The sequence below is a fragment of the Cibotium barometz genome, chromosome 46, assembly GCF_041138505.1.
Source record: "Cibotium barometz isolate CiBa-2024 chromosome 46, ASM4113850v1, whole genome shotgun sequence".
Taxonomy (NCBI): Eukaryota; Viridiplantae; Streptophyta; class Polypodiopsida; order Cyatheales; family Cibotiaceae; genus Cibotium; species Cibotium barometz.
This window is the reverse complement of record NC_141091.1, coordinates 23284109-23300413: the sequence shown is the minus strand read 5'-3', so window position 1 is coordinate 23300413 and position 16305 is coordinate 23284109. Positions and strand designations below refer to the sequence as shown.

Sequence of the window (16305 nt, the reverse complement as noted above, 5' to 3'; positions counted from 1 at the left end):
GATAGGCTGATGGATGAACATATTCTCGTTCTGGCTCAAACCAAGAAGATGCTTTGGAATATACTATGGAAGTTTCATCTTTCTATGGTGTCTTTGTAAAAAAGTAACAATGAAATTGTAGTAAATTGAGGGAAGATAGACAGAGAAAGATGATAGCTAAGTCCTAATAGTATTACAAGGCCTCAAATGCTTTCTTGTATTGTTGCTTGTGCTAAACATCTCATAGGTGGTGGTCATAATATGCAAAAGTCTTGGAATATATTGGAAATTTCATATTTATATGATGTCTTAAAAGCATCATATGAATATCCCATGACATTATATATTCCAATGATGATTCAATTCATGTCCTTTGAAATCCTCAAGACATCCATAAGTCAAGCAGTAAATACTAAGGCTAATTCAAGCTTTTACAAGACATCTCACTCGGTTGATGTAACAAGTCCCATCAGACTTGGAGATATGGATTTTGTTTCAATCTCTTAGGTGGTTTTGGTATTTGTTCGAGAGATAAATTGGAGAGACCTATTCAAGAGATGAATTTGAGACTATGAATCTTGGACATGTTAGAGATAACCTAGAAGACCGATTAGTCATTTAGCTTTGTCCAAGCTCTTAAAGGGGGAAGCATTTTACATCCATGTCAGCATGGATTGGCTATGGGGTAAGGTTAATATTATATGGGTCAGACAGTAACATGTTGACATGGACTAGCTATGAGGTAAGGTTAATATTGTATGGGCTAGATAATGAGTAACATGGGTTAGCAATTGGCTACTGGAGAGTTAGTTAGTAATCCCATAAAAGCAAGGCCATCGATAGCTTGTGAGACCTATATGAGTTAGTTAGTGAATGGCCGCTAGAGGGTTAGTTACTATTAGAGAGTTAGTTAGTATTCCCATAAAAGCAGGGTCATCAAAAGCTCGTTGAACCTATGTGAGTGACTAGGTGCTTAGATGGAGCCACACTATGTGGGGGTTTGGCTGCTAAATACTTATTGACGGAGAGTTGCAACATTTTGAACAGTGATGATTTGTGATTAGATGTGATGTATTCAACAGTGATGATTTGTGATTAGATGTGATGTAGATGAACTTCTACGGCCTTGGTAAGCTCAAGTACATTGGTTGGTGTACTATTCTGTGTTGCTGGAGGTTGTGAGTTTGAATCCTATGGATTGCATACACACAAGTTGCACTTGCACTTTAAAAATTTTATAATTGTAATTGTGAGAGATGTGTAAACTTGTGTGTGGGGCAAGAAAATTTGGATGCCTTAAAAAGATGCATGGTGGATGTGGGCCCAAGGGAAGTGTCAAGAGGACAAAGAGGGGAGCTTGGGATCTATTAATTAATGACTAGCATGTACATTAATTAATGACTAGCATGTACATTAATTAATGCTTTACATGTACATGAAGTGGTTCTTCCCAAAACATCACATGGTGTGCCATGGTGGTTTCACATGAAATGGAAGCCGTTGGTGGGCAGCCCAACTGTCTCCTCTCAATGTGGTCGCACCCGCTGCGATCCCATGACCCTTGCAGCAGCTACACAGAGATGCACTCCAAGCAAACGCCATTGTGATGGGCGTCCGGCTGTTAGCCCCGCCATCCACCATGGTTATGGCTGGCAGTGGCGGCGCTGACGGGCGGCGATACCCCAGCCCCCTCGTGAAGCAGGACCTCGCTAAGCTCGGCAAGGACGCGGAAAGCCGGCGAGCGGCTCTCGTTTCTCTGCGGGCCGTCGTCGAAGAGCACCTGCAGGGCTCTGCTCTGCCTCGCTTCCTCCACCAGGTTGAAGAGTCGGCGGAGGGGCGGCGCCACGCCGCGGCTCTAGTGGCGGACTTAGCGCGCGTTCACGGAGACCGCCTCTCGCCCCACATCAACCGCCTCGTTCAGATCCTAGCACATACGCTTCTGGCCAGTGCGGCCACCCCGGGCCTGCAGGCCGACTGCGCCAAAGCTGTGGCCGCCATTGCCAAGCATTCGGCTACGAGTCTCGCCTCTGCAGAAGAAGTTCTCCGCCGCCTGTGCCTGCCGCTTATTGCTCTGCTTCCGCACAAGGTAGAGCTTCTGTCGGCCGGAGCGGCCGCTTGCTTGGGTGCGCTAGTGGAGTCGGAGACTTGGAAGTTCGCGGCGGCACCGCTGGTTTCGAAGCTTTGTTTGAGGGCGGCTATGGCGCTGGCCAATAGGTCCGCTCAGACAGTGCCGCATATGAGCCTCTTACGTTCGCTGGCCTCTGCGAATGCTAGCGCTCTGGCGCAGTTCAGCGTACCGCTCTTACGCCTCCTCACTCAGGACATTCTTCTGTCAACCTCGGCCTCCTGGCAGCTCCGCCTTGCAGCGATCCACCTCTTGGAATCGCTTCTCAGAGCGGCGGAGCAGGCAACGCTTGCCTCCCAACTCCGCCCATCTTTGCAAACCCTCGGCAAGTGCCGCTTGGATAAGATGCCGCATGTGCGGAAAGCGGCAATGAACGCCCTCCGCACGGCAGAGGCCCTCGCCAGTGATGAAGACATCAAGCGGAGGCTAGCAGAAGATCTTCCCCAACAAGAGTCGCAGCTGCAGCCGCAAACAGAGCCCAACTCCCCTCTCCGACATAGCTTAGATTCCATCGCCGCCATCCAGGACCTCTTCAAGCCGGCTGTCTCATCTCCCAGGATTCAAAACTCCCACACCCTCTTCCTTTCCCCTCGCACCTTCGCCGACCTCAGATCAAGCGACCTTCAGCTGCATGCCACTAGCCCTCCCTCCAGCAAGCAGCTCGGCCTGCAAACCCCGCCGTCCGACCTCTCTCCTGGCCGCGCCGCCGACGACTCCGACTACTTCTGCGCCTACTTCTACGACACCAAGGAGAAGGTATCCTGCCGGAAAATCGTCCACCACATTCACGACACTCCCACGACAACCACCGCCACAGGAACGCCGCCTGCTTCTCCGCCGAGAAACGCCCGTAAGGTTACAGTGCCGCCGCTTTCGCTCTCAGGGGTGGTTCATAGCTCAGCGCAAGCAAAGAAGAGTAGTACAGATGGTCTGTATGTGCAGGGCCATAGTGCTGTATGCACGCCATCGTCAGTCACAAGGCATGTAACGGTGCTAGACTCCCATGAGGAGCTGCTGGCATCATGCGAAAGGGCTTTGCAGTCGACTGCTGCGGAAGACGACGGAGCTTATCAAGCTCCAGCTCCTGCACAGACAATACCCAAGATGGGCGATGATGGCGATGATCAGAGGAGCATGGCGAGCGTTGATCCGAAAGCAGAAGCACACAACCTCAACTTCATGGACAAGTTTTCGAAGAGTCGGAACGAACAGATCTCTGCAGAGCAGCACATGCTAGCCATGGAGGATCTCGAAGCCATTTGCGACAGGCTGTTGGAGATGAGAGGAGAGGCGGAGGAGGAGAAGGGAAACGAAGAAGCGGTCGAAGTAGTGCAGCCAAGCTGCACGTCAGAAGAAGGGCAGGTTGACGAAGAAGAAGACGAGACTGGAAACCTTGCTGCAGCAGATTCTAGGTTGGACAGTACTGAAGCCCTGAACGAACAGTCTAAATCTCTGCAGCAAGCGTTGGATACCAAGGTAAATGCAACGAGAGAGATGTGAGAGAGAGAGAGAGAGAGAGAGAGTCATGCTACCGTTAACTACACAGGTCGAATATGGCCTACTGAATAAAGACCGACACTCACATCTGTTTCTTTTTTTGTTGCAGACCTCTGAATCAGACAAGCTTCCACGTTGTGATCATCTCGAGGGCGTCAAAGAAGAGGGTAGTAATGAAGCTAAGGAGGATCTTACAGGCGAGCTGCTGGCGGCCGACAAAGAAGAAGAAGAAGCAGCAGAAACCTCGAGTGGAGAGTGGAGTGTGCGAGACAACCCTATAGCGGACACACAGAATATAGAGCAGCCTGGATCTGCAGATCCCTTCGACAAGCTGCGATTAGACAGCAATGCTCAAGAAGTGGTAAGCAATTCTGTGCGGCGGCATGCACTGGAGGTGGGTGCCGATGGCATTGCATTAATGGAGCGCCCATCAATGGAAAATGCAACAGGTTATAATACTCAAGCATCTGTAAATGATCAGAGCGACCAAGAGGCCCTGGCATTAAGAAGCTGCAGCAGAGAGGAAGCCCTAACAACAGCCTACGAGGAAGAAGGAGATGAAGAGGAAGCCCTAGAAAGCTGCGAGGAAGAGGAAATCCTAGAAAGCTGCGAGGAAGAGGAAATCCTAGAAACAGACGACGACGACGAGCTGACGGCGGCGGTGGCCAAGAAGCGAAAAACTCCACCACCATCATCATCCGAACCTGCAGGAATTGATGCGCAGAATGAAGGGCTTTCGCATATCATCAGGGGTAGATACGCAGCTCCATGCAGCAGCCTCCTCCTCCGCAGCACCGCCTGCGTGATCCCCATCGCCATAATCACACTGGCCAATTTAGTCCACTTTGAGTTTCTCGGACAACATGCTTCCGATGATCAGTTCATGCCTCCCACTTAATCTTTCTTCTCCCACTTAATCTTTCTTGCTCCGTGTTGTAATAATCTTATTAAACCTATGTTTGTTGCGATTGCATTTGATTTTCTTCACACAATATAGATTTAATAATCTTATTAAACCTATCTTGGTAACCATGGCTTTTAATTGCCTTCACACAATTTTTAAAGAGCAAAAATTGTGCTTTATTGACTTGCTTTCATTATGACCAAGGAGAGGAATATAATTATCATCTCTATCCTGTGAATAAGGAATAGGGCTGATGAGGTGGGAACCTTAGTGTAGCTTTAGATTTTTATAAGCTAAGGCCCAATTTTTAAAACCCTCAAGGATGTCAAAAGAGTGAATGCAAATAAAAACAAATAACATTAACGATATATGAATTATGTACTTCAAATACATCACAAGTAACATTAAAGATATATGCTCAAGCGTGTACTCCAAATACATCAACAGCACACAAATGTCTTTTTGATGATAAGCAACAATAATTGCTTGAGCAATTACCACGTTGTGGTGAAGCCTGGACAAGGTCTCAGCTAGGAGATGGTGGCACAGCTGGAGGGATAAGCGCAGAAGGCCTCTGGCTTTGCTGACCTCCAAAAATTGGACTGCAGTCCTCTCAGAGGAGAAAGACACCCCATTCAATGTAAATGGGATGTTCATTTGTAGAGGCAATGGGGTAAGTGGGTACAAAGGTTGTGGAAAGCAACACACTCATTCTCCTTGAATCTTATGCTTTGGAGGGTGTGTACACAAGCCCTGTTGTCTAGGGAGAGTCTTGAAAAGTTCGGAATTTCTTTTGATAAATGCCCGAGGTGCAAGACTGGCAAGGAAACACTCCTTCATGCTTTATGGGAATGCCTTGCAAGCGATTAGAGTTTTTTTGGATGAAAGTTTTTTTTTTGTCTTTAAGGACTTTTTTCCCTTTAGGGTGGGTTGGAGCACATCGATTCTTGGACTATCAAGAAGTATCCTTGAACCTGTGAGGAGCCCATGAAACATTGCTTGGGTGATGGTGCTAAAGCAAATTCGGGCTACTAGATGCGTTGCAGGAATGGGCGCTTTAGAGACGGCCTTCACGGATTTTGGTATACTTTTTGATTCGGTGCTGTTGGCAATCAAATCCCAGAAATGTAACCTGGCATTAGTTGTAATCTTGTCTAGAAACATTGTAGATGTGGTTTGATGCTTCGTTGCCTTTCAACAGCTGTTGTATTTTTCTGATTCTTTCCTTTCTTTCAGTAATATAAAACTCGCATTATAAAAAAAGGGCCTCAACTAGGACTATCATTAAATAGAGCCATGCTTAGCTAGGGTTAAGTTTCTCAACTAAGATCATCCTAATAGGGGCTATAAGGGGGCCAATGATTTTATATTCACGTGATTACAAATTTTTTTTTTGTTAATAACATGTGTTATTAACATGTTAACATGTTAACATGTTCCCAAAAAAGCCGGTGGGAGGGAGGTTCCCTGATAATCGGCTAAAATCCCGCCGTTATTTTGCAATACCCGGCAGCCCCGCCGGGAAAACTAAAACCCCGGCGGATCCCGCCGGGGTCGTCATCTAACCCGGCGGGCTACAATTTTGTATATATATGGGCCCGGGGGGCCCTTTGGGAGTTCATTGCTGACAGTATACACAGGTAATGATAGTTGTGGGTGTGTGTGTTTGTGTGGGTGTATGTTCGTGCGGGCAGCCGCCCATTGTCGCAATGCGCGACAGGATGTGGATGGTCCGCCACACGAGGGGTGTGTGTGTAAGGCCATTCTTCGGAATGGTGCTTATCCTGGGGCACTTAGTCGGTAACGCGACTGGTCTGTGTCCTATGGTAAGTATGGCACGCCGTAGCGGTACTAGTCGGTAATGCAGCCGCGCCGGCAAGCATAGTATCGTTATGGCGATGTCACCCTCCCTTCCCTTCCCTTTGTCAAATGCGGGCATATGGTCGGTAACGCGGCCAGTGTATGTCCATATCCTATTCGTATTTCCATAGAATCGGGTGGCATTTTGTCGTTAACGTGGCAAGTTGGTGTCGTCCGCTAGTGCATATATTGTTTTTTGCATATTGCGGTACTTGATCGTTAACGCGGTCGGAAAAATGTTGTAAATTTGCTTGATTTGACTTGTATTGTTTTTATTGTGTGTGATCCATGCGATACTTGGTTGGTAACGCGGCATGAGTATTTCATGGATCAAAGTTTACATCATATTGTCTTTAAGTTTAATTTCATAATATCGTAACTCAAAAAAATGAATATCTCTCTCTCTCTCTTCCTCCCCCCCTCTCTCTCTCTCATGATACACTTCACAACTCCCTCTCTCTCTCTCTCTCTCTCATGATACACTTCACAACACGATAGATGTGTAGATGAGGAGTTCTTTTTTTTTCTCTTAAAATATACATAATCCCTAATAAATTCCTTTTTCTCTCTCTATTTTCTTAAAATATAAAACAGTACATTATTTTCCTCTCTTTAGGAACTCACAAAACTATTGAAAATATCATCTAATGTTTCTTCTCTCTCTATCTGTCACAACTCTCTCTCTTCCTCCCCCCCCCTCTCTCTCTCTCTCTCTCTCTCTCTCTCTCTCTCATGATACACTTCACAACTCTCTCTCTCTCTCTCTCTCTCTCTCTCTCTCTCTCTCTCTCTGTCACGATAGGTGTGTAGATGAGGAGTGCTTTAGGAATACAAAACATTATTTTCCTCTTTTTAGGAACTCACAAAACTGTTTAAAATGTCATCTAATGTTCTCTCTCTCTCTATCTGTCACACCTCTCTCTCTTCCTCCCCCCCCCCCTCTCTCTCTCTCTCTCATGATACACTTCACAACTCTCTCTCTCTCTCTCTCTGTCTCACGGTAGGTGTGTAGATGAGGAGTGCAACATGTATACACTTGATAAGTAATGATAAGTAATGATGCACTTGTTGCGGTTGTCTCACGTTCGATAATGTATTGCATGATGTTGAGTTCAGTAATATTGTTTGATATTCCGTTTTTGTTTGATCATTGATAAGTAATGATACACTTGTTGCGGTTGTCTCACGTTTGATGATGTATTGGATGATGTTGATTTCAGTAATATTATTTGATATTCCGTTTTTGTTTGATCATTGATAAGTAATGATACACTTGCTATTCTCTCACGTTTGATGATGTATTGCTTGATGTTGATTTCAATAATGTTGTTTAATATTCTGTTTTTGTTGTGTTTAGTGATATTTGCTAGATTTACGAAGATGACCAACATGCTTTCCCCTGAAGAGCGTAAAATCGTTCTACGAGCAATTCGCATTGAAGCAGTCATCACAGTGTCACAATGTGCAGATGACGTCGTCAAAAAGATCAATGAGTCTGAGATACTCATGCGAGATCTATTAGAGCAGATATGGAAAAATGCACAACGTCGGAGGCAATGTTGAGTTGCTTGATAGACAAAAGATAGCAGACTTCAACCATCAACATATAACACGAACTATTTTGGGGAGCATGCGTGTAGCATGCAATGATCTTAGAGATGCTGCCCCGCCTGAAGCTAATATGCATCGTCTACAGTTATGGGACGCTGTATGGAGCGAGCAAAGAGCCAAGAGTAAGCGCATGAACGCGCTGGATGCAGAGTCACTCCCCAAAAGAGTGCGCATTGCCCAGGACGTCGCTGCAACGTCCAGCCAGGCAGATGCGAGTGGGACAGGTGCCATTAATCGTACAATCTATAATTCTATGTGCACACACCTCATTGGCGTCCCGCACGAGGCTCTGCTCGAAGGGCGAACAATAGGCTCTGGTGTTTTTGGCACAGTAAAAGAGTATACAGTTAGAGGTATATCATTTTTGCCAGAGCACATTACTTTTTGCGAAAAGCACTACAAAGGAGAAGGTAGCGCCAAGTTTGAGAGCTTCCAGGCAGAGCAGGGCATGCAGGTTCTACACCCATCAATTGTCAGGTGTATTGCCTTCACACATTAGGGCCAAAAACGGCTAGAAAAGGGCTGTTTGTTAATCTAAGGATTAAGAAATTGTCCAATTGTGAATTGACACGTATACAAAAGTATGGCATTCTTGTCTCCTCCAAATGTCTTCTTAACGGTTCTATTTTAGTGGCGAACGGCTAAAACGGCTAAATTTAGACGTTTACGATGGCTAACATTAAAGTTTGGGTCCAAAATAGTGACATCTTGTTCCATTTTTTATTTCAAAAAATCAAGCATGAAGATACGAAATCCTCTTTTCAGGCCTTGAAAACAACGCTATTAATGACAAAACACCAAATTTTTCAGACGTCTACTTTCCACCTTCCCTTCATTTTGGCATTTCAAATTTTGAGAATAACGACATTTATGACATGACAAGTTAGTCTCGAACGTTTACACTATCCTTTCTTTCACATCCTCTCTCTCTCTCTCTCTCTTTGTAGAATTTTTGCGGCTTTTCTCTGTTTCTAAGTTTTCATGGCAAACTCTGCACGTCGTCCATCTCATAGTATCACTTCTTGTGTTTTTAATAATATCAGGGAGGAAGGACTTTGGAAACCCATGTCTTTTCAAATAAATGACTGGGCAACAACAGTTATCTTTCCATCGACAGCTGTGGAGTGGCAACCTATTGAAAGTCTGAGTGGAACCTTCAATGCAATTCACAAAGGAATTGCAGATGTTTTGTATGCTGATAAACCACCATCTTTTTTCAAATCGATGGATTTGTTTGTCTATTTTGCAGAATATATGGTTCCATCAAGAGAAGGTGAGAAAGGACAACTTCGTGAAGTGCCTGTTCCTACCATCAACTCGCTAGATTGGAAATCTCCAGACTCACTTACTTTATCGAGCTTCAAATTCAAAATCAAAGAAGACATTTTGAAAGCTATGTCTCCGGGTAGAATATCAAGAAGGATAAAGGTTCAATAGTTCTTACCTTTACATGTCTTTGTGGCATGTTTCAAAACCATGGATTTACAACGATCAAAGACAATGTGGCTCAACAGAAGACTTTCTATGGCTGAACTCGACATTGTGCTTGGAGAAGGATGGAGAACCAAAGAAACTTACCACATTGGTGACAATATTAGTTGCAGAATAAGTCCCAATTCTCTGTCAATTTCATATCAATTATGTCGTCAATCATTAGTTTTAGGTTATGATTATAGAAGATGGAGAAGCAAGCTAGGTTTCTGGGTATCCCTAGATTCAGAAGAGAACTGTCCAGAGTTTGAATTAAAAATATATGTACATCAACTAACTGAGCCTAGAGAACTTATAGTTATAGCTAATTGGATGCTGAAAGATGTCAGAGAGTCACTTGAGTTTCTTGATGAAACATCCTCTGAATATAAATTTAAAGTAGATGGAATTGTTGTAAGCAAAAGGATGGAGAATGTAACATCTTGTATCACATGTCTTCCACCCAAAAGAGTTGTATTTGAGCCAAATGCAAGATCATGAAATTGTAATCACAATACTTTTCAAATAAAGATTTTGTTTTGATCTTGTTGTCTGACTCAATATGCTGGTACTTATGATATTTTTTACTGCAAAATCATCATCAAAGATTTTTCTCAGTTGAGGAGTACATCTATTTGACACAAACTGGGTGCTTCATTACAAAGTAAAAATAAACAATTTTTTACATAAATGAGGCTAGAAATGAACATTTATCAAAATCCATCTTCCTCTTTACATTCGAGGACCCAGGAGCTTCAGAGTCCCTCTTTCTTTTTTGTTTGATGAATCTAGGTGAAAAGAAAGGCTCACTAGCCTTCTTTGTTGAACTTGGCCTTGGGGGGGTTGCTGGCTTAGGAGACTGGACAGGGGGCTGTGAAGAGTCTTCAGGTTGCTCTCTTGATAAAACCTTGGGGGGTTCTGAGAACTGTGGCTCTTCAAAAGGCTTGGGAGATTTTTTAGGTGATAATTTGGGAGACTTGGAAGATGATTTTGGAGGCATGGGTGTTGGCATAGGAGGCTTCGGTGATTGAGCATGCGATACAGAAGGCTTTTAGATTGAAAAAACAGACTTTTTTAAGTTGTAAAAATGATATCCAAAACGACGCGATAGATATGAATGGACTTTGACTGAGGTGGCTAATCGCATTGTGTAGGAGGATTGAATTAGTGATAAAATGATGAGTTAGGATTAAACTCTTGGTCACTTAATAACATAGCAAAATGTCATTTCAAACAAAGCATATATATGGGTGATTTTTTTTTCTAGTACACACTTAGAGATCATGATGTGTGTAAGGAATATATGCGTTGTGGGACCTAAGGTCTCAAAGTGGCCCGTGGTTATATAAAGGCATTGCATGCAGGGAAATATGTGTTGGGTTACGCTCACCTTTGCTTTTACAAAGCCCAGTATTATATGGCAATTCGAGTTTTCTTCTCCTCCCAAGGTAGCTTATGTAACCCAGCCTTGATTAAACGTCGCCCCAAAAGCGCCGCCTCTTGCTGGTAGGTTCTCAAAGATTACTTAGATCTGATATCCACTCCTTTGCGCTGGAAAATGATAGCCAGAAACGGACGTGATCGCGGCCAATGTTCTGCAACGTCTGAAGGTAGTTTGTTGTTGGCGACATACAACGGCTGCACAGGCGTCGTTTGTGGCTGCTTTTGTCCGCCTACGTCAGTATATATGATATGAAAAAGGATATCCAAAACGACGCGATAGATACGAACGGACTTTGACTGAGGTGGCTTATCGCGTCGTGTAGGAGGATTATATGGATGTTGGCAAGGAGTGGCCTGTGCGCCGGTCGAGACGTGGCTGACTGTGACCACAGTCAAGCAAACGTAAGAGAGAGAGAGTGGTTCTCTTCTCTTGCGGGGCTGAAGGCGACTGAAGGCAGCAACGCTAGCTGCTGGCTGAAGGCGGCTGGCGACTGATTTTGCCTACACCAGCGCTCCTTACGTGTCCACCCGCCAGCTACACCCGCCAGCTACACCGGCGCTCCTTACGTGTCCCCCATGCTTCGCAGTCAACAACCAGCACCAAAAAGCCATCGTGGGCGCCGGGCAGCCTTTAAAAGGATGAATGTCCCTTGTGACTATAGCCGCCGCGCCATTAAATTTGTATCCGAAACGACGCGATGGACGAGGCTTAGACTTTGACTGAAAGGGCGTTATCGCGCCGTGAAGGAGGTGAGCAAGCCGGAACGACGCGATAGTGGAGGGTCAGAGGATGTGGGAAGAGCCCTATCGCGTCGTGAAGGAGAATTGGACTTTGACTGAAGGGGCGTTAGAGCGCCGTGAAGGAGATGAGCTAGCCGGAACGACGCGATAGTCAAGGGTCAGAGGATGTTGGATAGCCCCTATCGCATCGTGAAGGAGAATTGGACAAAATGTCTGGCCGAGTGGGGTAGTGACCGTTGGTGACAAGTGTACCACCATGCACTAAGCCATGTGGACCACCATGCACTAAGCTACATGTAACCAACGCGTATTTTTTGATCTCATCTTTTTTATACCCCAATGTAATCAGCACGACGGGATGAAATATTTTCTACCCAAGTTTCTTAACTGACAGGTACAATACGCGAGAGGAGGCCCTTGCATTTGTTCCAAAGACCTCGTTTTGCTCCATTCAGGTGCTTCACTTCTTTCCCTCAGCTTATCCAACACGACGCGATAGGAGGCCCTCCGAGGTGTTCCAAAGCCCTTGTATCGCGCCGTATTGGTAAGTGCTTCTTGAACCTTTAAACAACCTAGAGGCTTGAATTAAGACGTTGAATTGGTTCTAAGGCAGGTTTTCCACTATGTTTTGGTGCTTCTTTTCCATTTCTTTTGCAGATTGCACCGAAGATATGAGTACTAATCTTGAGGGAAGAGAACAAATTTTCGATGACCCAAGTGAAAGGTTGCTGGAGGCCGTTTTGGAGGTTGGTGGAGACATGCAAGTCTACTCAGAGGCATTGAAAATTTTCAATCCCAAATTTGTCCTTGGTGAAATCTTGGATAAATTTAGAGAGTTTATTTCAGATGAATTAAAGGAATTTGAGGATGCAGTTCTTGGTCGGTGTTTGATTCTGGAAGGAAAAGATTACATTCATCTCACTGATTTCACTCAAAATTCTCTTGAAAAAAATAAAGTTTTAAGAAGGTTTGGCAGGTTTTCAAAGAAGTCCAATGTTCCAATCCCAGAATCCATATCCTGTCAACTCCATGTTAAAAGTTGCAACCTTGTTTCAAAGGACATTGGTTTTCTTTTCTTTCTTTTTCTCAAAGATGAGAAAAGTGCTCAAGTTCCAGGTGAAGATGTTCCATCCAAGGATGAATTAAACTTGAATGTCTCCACTGTTTTGAACATAGAGAAATCTGAGACCTTGGAGATGGAAAAGATTGATTTTGCTTCAGAGGAAAAAGAACGTGCAGGTTTGGATGTTGCAGAGTTTAAAGCAAGCACCCTCATCCCTGAACCCATTGAAGATGTGGAGGTGTCTGAGGCTTCCCTTACTATACGAAGCCTCCCCTCCTTTCTTATTAATGACAAAGATTTCATCCCTCTTCATCAGATTCAATTTCTTCTCAATATAAGGGAGGACTACTGCATTGCAGCTATAGTAGCTGAGGCTTCTGAGGTTGCCTTGGACTTTATTGACACAGAGGAAGAGTCCAAGGAGGAGTTTTTATCTCTTGATCTCCAGACTTCAAATGATTCTTTTGTTACTGCTCCTGATGCACTTGCTGTTTGCATGAAGAGAGTTGAGGAGGAAGCACCTTCTTTGAAGGATGAGGATTTTGAAAACAGGCTCCAGGAGCTTGGTATTCAATCTTTTGGGAGAGATATCAAGCTGAGAGAATTAGAAAAAGAGGTTGCAAAGAAGGAAAAATTTGGTTTATTCAACCTCGCACAGGAGAAGTTTGTTTTCGCAGATGATGAATTGCAGAAGGTTGTTTCATTAACGACCCTTGATATTTTTTCTGTCTTTTAAAGCTTTTTTTAATCAATTATTTTTTTTCTGCAGCTTGAACTTCTTGACAATGATAATTTTCTTGGAAGAGCCAAAGGTTCACGAGGAAAGGCAACAGAAGGAACCTTTAAGAAAGATTCATCCTCTCTTTTGCACTATCTTCCTTTGTTGGACAAGGCAACCTTTTGTGCCTTTCATAGTCAATATTCTGAAGAGCCTGAGCTACCTTTATTTGCACTAAAGGTATTGTCAAGGTTTCTTGGTTACACACCCCTTCAAATAAATGCTTACAAGATATTGGTTCTTGAGAGAGCTGCTGCCCTTAGGATTTTTGGTTATGCTGCAGGCTTTAATGCCTCTAGAGCAGGTTACCTTCTTTGCTATGCTAGCTATGCTGCTGCAGCCAAGGAAAGAGATTTTGAATGTATGATAAATAGTTTATTGAAGAGTAAGAAAGCCTTAAACTATAACCCAGTAAGCCATTAACCCCATCTCCAACAAATCTCATCAAATCATGAGGAGTATGAAAAGAAGGATACCTTCCTGTTTCAGGGTCTGGTGGATATAAACTTCCCTTCCGAAGTCGTTAAACTTCATTGAAAAGAACTTCGTGTAGTCGCATACTCTTTATTGAAACTTAATACTCTTTATTAAGTTTGATAAAAGATGGAACAGAGCAATAAGCATAAAAAGTTAGTAGAGAAAGCTCGTGAAGAACAGAGCCATATCCGAGAGTGACAAAAAAGGGAGAGAATGGCAAAGAAACAGTGAGAGAGGGGCGGCAAAAATTCAAAAATAAGAATCGTGGTCATGTCGGCATTAACTATCCCGGGAATCGTGAAATTGTTTTTTTAATTTTAAAAGGTATGTACTTGAATGCGCTTTAAATAACTTGGATGTGCTTTTATTTAGGAAAATCGCTAAATTTGGAGTCATTTTGACCGTCAACGGCTCCGCTAATTAGCAAATTAATCACTTCCTTACACAGCCCTTTTTGAGTCATTTTTGGCCCTAATGAAAGAATCTCCTTGGATCACTATTTTTTCATACTATAATGGCGGCTCGCTTGGTGATACTCTTCTGAAGGTCCCCTTCAGATTCAGTGAGTTCACTAGAGCAATTTTTCGTTTGGATCGAGGATGGAGAAAACCCCCACCCGATAATATTCCTTTAAGTCATCTAGAACTTTCTAAAATAAAACAAATAGTAATAACCATGCCACATATTATGCATGCCCTGGTGGAAGGCCTAGCGGCAGCACATTTGGCAGGAATTGTACATACCGACTTACATCCATTCAATGTAGTGTTGGATTTTACAAAAGAGTTGAAGCCACGCGAAGGTATTATCGATTGGGGGTTACTGCTGAGAGTGCCCAAAAAACGGGTGTCTCTCAATTTTGTATTTGAAGCAGACAAGAACCCTGAGAAGGTGGTACAGGCGATCTCCTACGCAGACAGAGAGCGAAATAAACAGCCGTGGATAGCCTCGAAAATTTATGATCCGTTTTTGGCAGATGCATACACTCCTGCATCTGATGTTTTTGCTTTAGGGTATTTATTACAAATTTTATATGACTTTTGGCAGAAAGTACAAGAGTTGTGGATAGACAATAGTTCCTATGACAAAGTTACCATGGATACTATTATTTATAGAGTCAAAAATTGGATGTGTCTGCCTAATCGCGGGACGAGCGAAAATCTATTTGCAGCAAGTAGTGAAATTTTTTAGATCACTAAATACTGACCCAACGAGGGCACAACGTCCTCTTGTAGAGCTATCGGTGTCATTCACCCCAATTTTATAATGATACAGTATCAGGAGATTAAGTTTCAAAAATGGCTCTTTGTTTGTCTCTCTTCAAAACTTGATATGTGCCCATTGTTTGAAATATTTTCTCATTGAGTCTTTGCAATATCTCTCTCCTCTTGTGGTGTTTAAGTTTATGTTTTCTCTTCAAAATTTGATGTGCGCGCATTGTTTGAAGTATTTTTTGAATCAAGTGGATATTTCTCATTGAGTCTTTGCAATACATATCTCATCTCGTGGTGTTAAACTTTAAGTTTTTGAGGGTAATGGTCAATTTATCTTACGTTGATCTTTACAGTTCATTAAAATCCTAAAGTCATTTACGTTCATGCAGATATGGCAGAAGCGCAAGCAAACGAGCATCAAGAGTTAGCCAAGAAGGCATATGAGCAAATGAAGGCCCTTGCACATGGACTGACAGCCCACGAAGCTACGAGAACAGCATGCAGGTTGTCGAAATGGACAAATCCTACTTATGCCCAATGGAAAGACATAAATAAACGCGTAACCACAGAGATGATAAAGGAAATATGGCCATGTCCAGATGGCGAGATTAAGAAGGGAAGATGGAAGGTTTCACGTTGCACTCATAATGATATCAAAATTAATGTCGAGCGTATTTTCTTGGAGGTGTACGGTCGTCCTCTCCATAACGCCGACGCTCCACTCTATTTTGCTAAGATGCTACATGCACAATTTATCCTAGAAACTCCAGTGGACTTCGCCTCCAGAGAGGCCACTGTCAACACCCACGACATGCGTGAAGAGACAGTGACATTCACAAGGGAGGAACTTGCGAGCTCATGGTGGAGGGCGCTGGATTGGAGTTAAACAAGGTCAAAGAAAGCTTAGGGGCACAGCTAGCAGAGAAGGAGAAAGAAGCTGTACGATTATCTCAAGCGTCAACTCCTCCCTGGCCAATAGAGGGATTCAAGAGCAGCTCACAAAGAGATCAGCCAAGATGTACAGACCATCTCTTCACATATAGCTCCTGTGCGCCAAGGGAACCACATCTCTCATTTTTTTATACATCCTGACCTTGTGGGAGTTTCTGCTGAGGCTACTAGTTCCTCCACCCCCCAATGTCC

At 43.8% G+C, this 16305-nt stretch overlaps 2 protein-coding genes across 2 annotated transcripts; both read left to right on the top strand.

The window, feature by feature from the left end:
- Window positions 1-1601: 1601 nt before the first annotated feature.
- LOC147612035 (uncharacterized) lies at window positions 1602-4506 on the top strand. The gene is made up of 2 exons (XM_086784245.1): window positions 1602-3580; window positions 3711-4506. The coding sequence occupies exons 1-2, from the start codon at window positions 1619-1621 to the stop codon at window positions 4497-4499; spliced, it is 2751 nt and encodes a 916-aa protein (XP_086640371.1). The 5' UTR covers window positions 1602-1618; the 3' UTR covers window positions 4500-4506.
- Window positions 4507-9041: 4535 nt separating this feature from the next.
- On the top strand, window positions 9042-13998 carry LOC147612034 (uncharacterized). Its single transcript, XM_086784160.1, has 5 exons — window positions 9042-9381; window positions 10239-10469; window positions 12288-13387; window positions 13463-13832; window positions 13961-13998. The coding sequence occupies exons 1-5, from the start codon at window positions 9042-9044 to the stop codon at window positions 13996-13998; spliced, it is 2079 nt and encodes a 692-aa protein (XP_086640286.1).
- The last annotated feature ends 2307 nt before the right edge of the window (window positions 13999-16305 follow it).

Excerpts from the sequence above, each read along its gene's own strand:
- LOC147612035 (XM_086784245.1), top strand. The coding sequence starts at position 1,619 with ATGGTTATGGCTGGCAGTGGCGGCGCTGACGGGCGGCGATACCCCAGC. Across the intron at positions 3,581-3,710 it reads AGCAAGCGTTGGATACCAAG|ACCTCTGAATCAGACAAGCT; the intron begins GTAAATGCAACG and ends TTTTTGTTGCAG.
- LOC147612034 (XM_086784160.1), top strand. The coding sequence starts at position 9,042 with ATGTCTTTTCAAATAAATGACTGGGCAACAACAGTTATCTTTCCATCG. Across the intron at positions 9,382-10,238 it reads TTTGAAAGCTATGTCTCCGG|GTGAAAAGAAAGGCTCACTA; the intron begins GTAGAATATCAA and ends TGATGAATCTAG. Across the intron at positions 10,470-12,287 it reads TGTTGGCATAGGAGGCTTCG|ATTGCACCGAAGATATGAGT; the intron begins GTGATTGAGCAT and ends TTTCTTTTGCAG.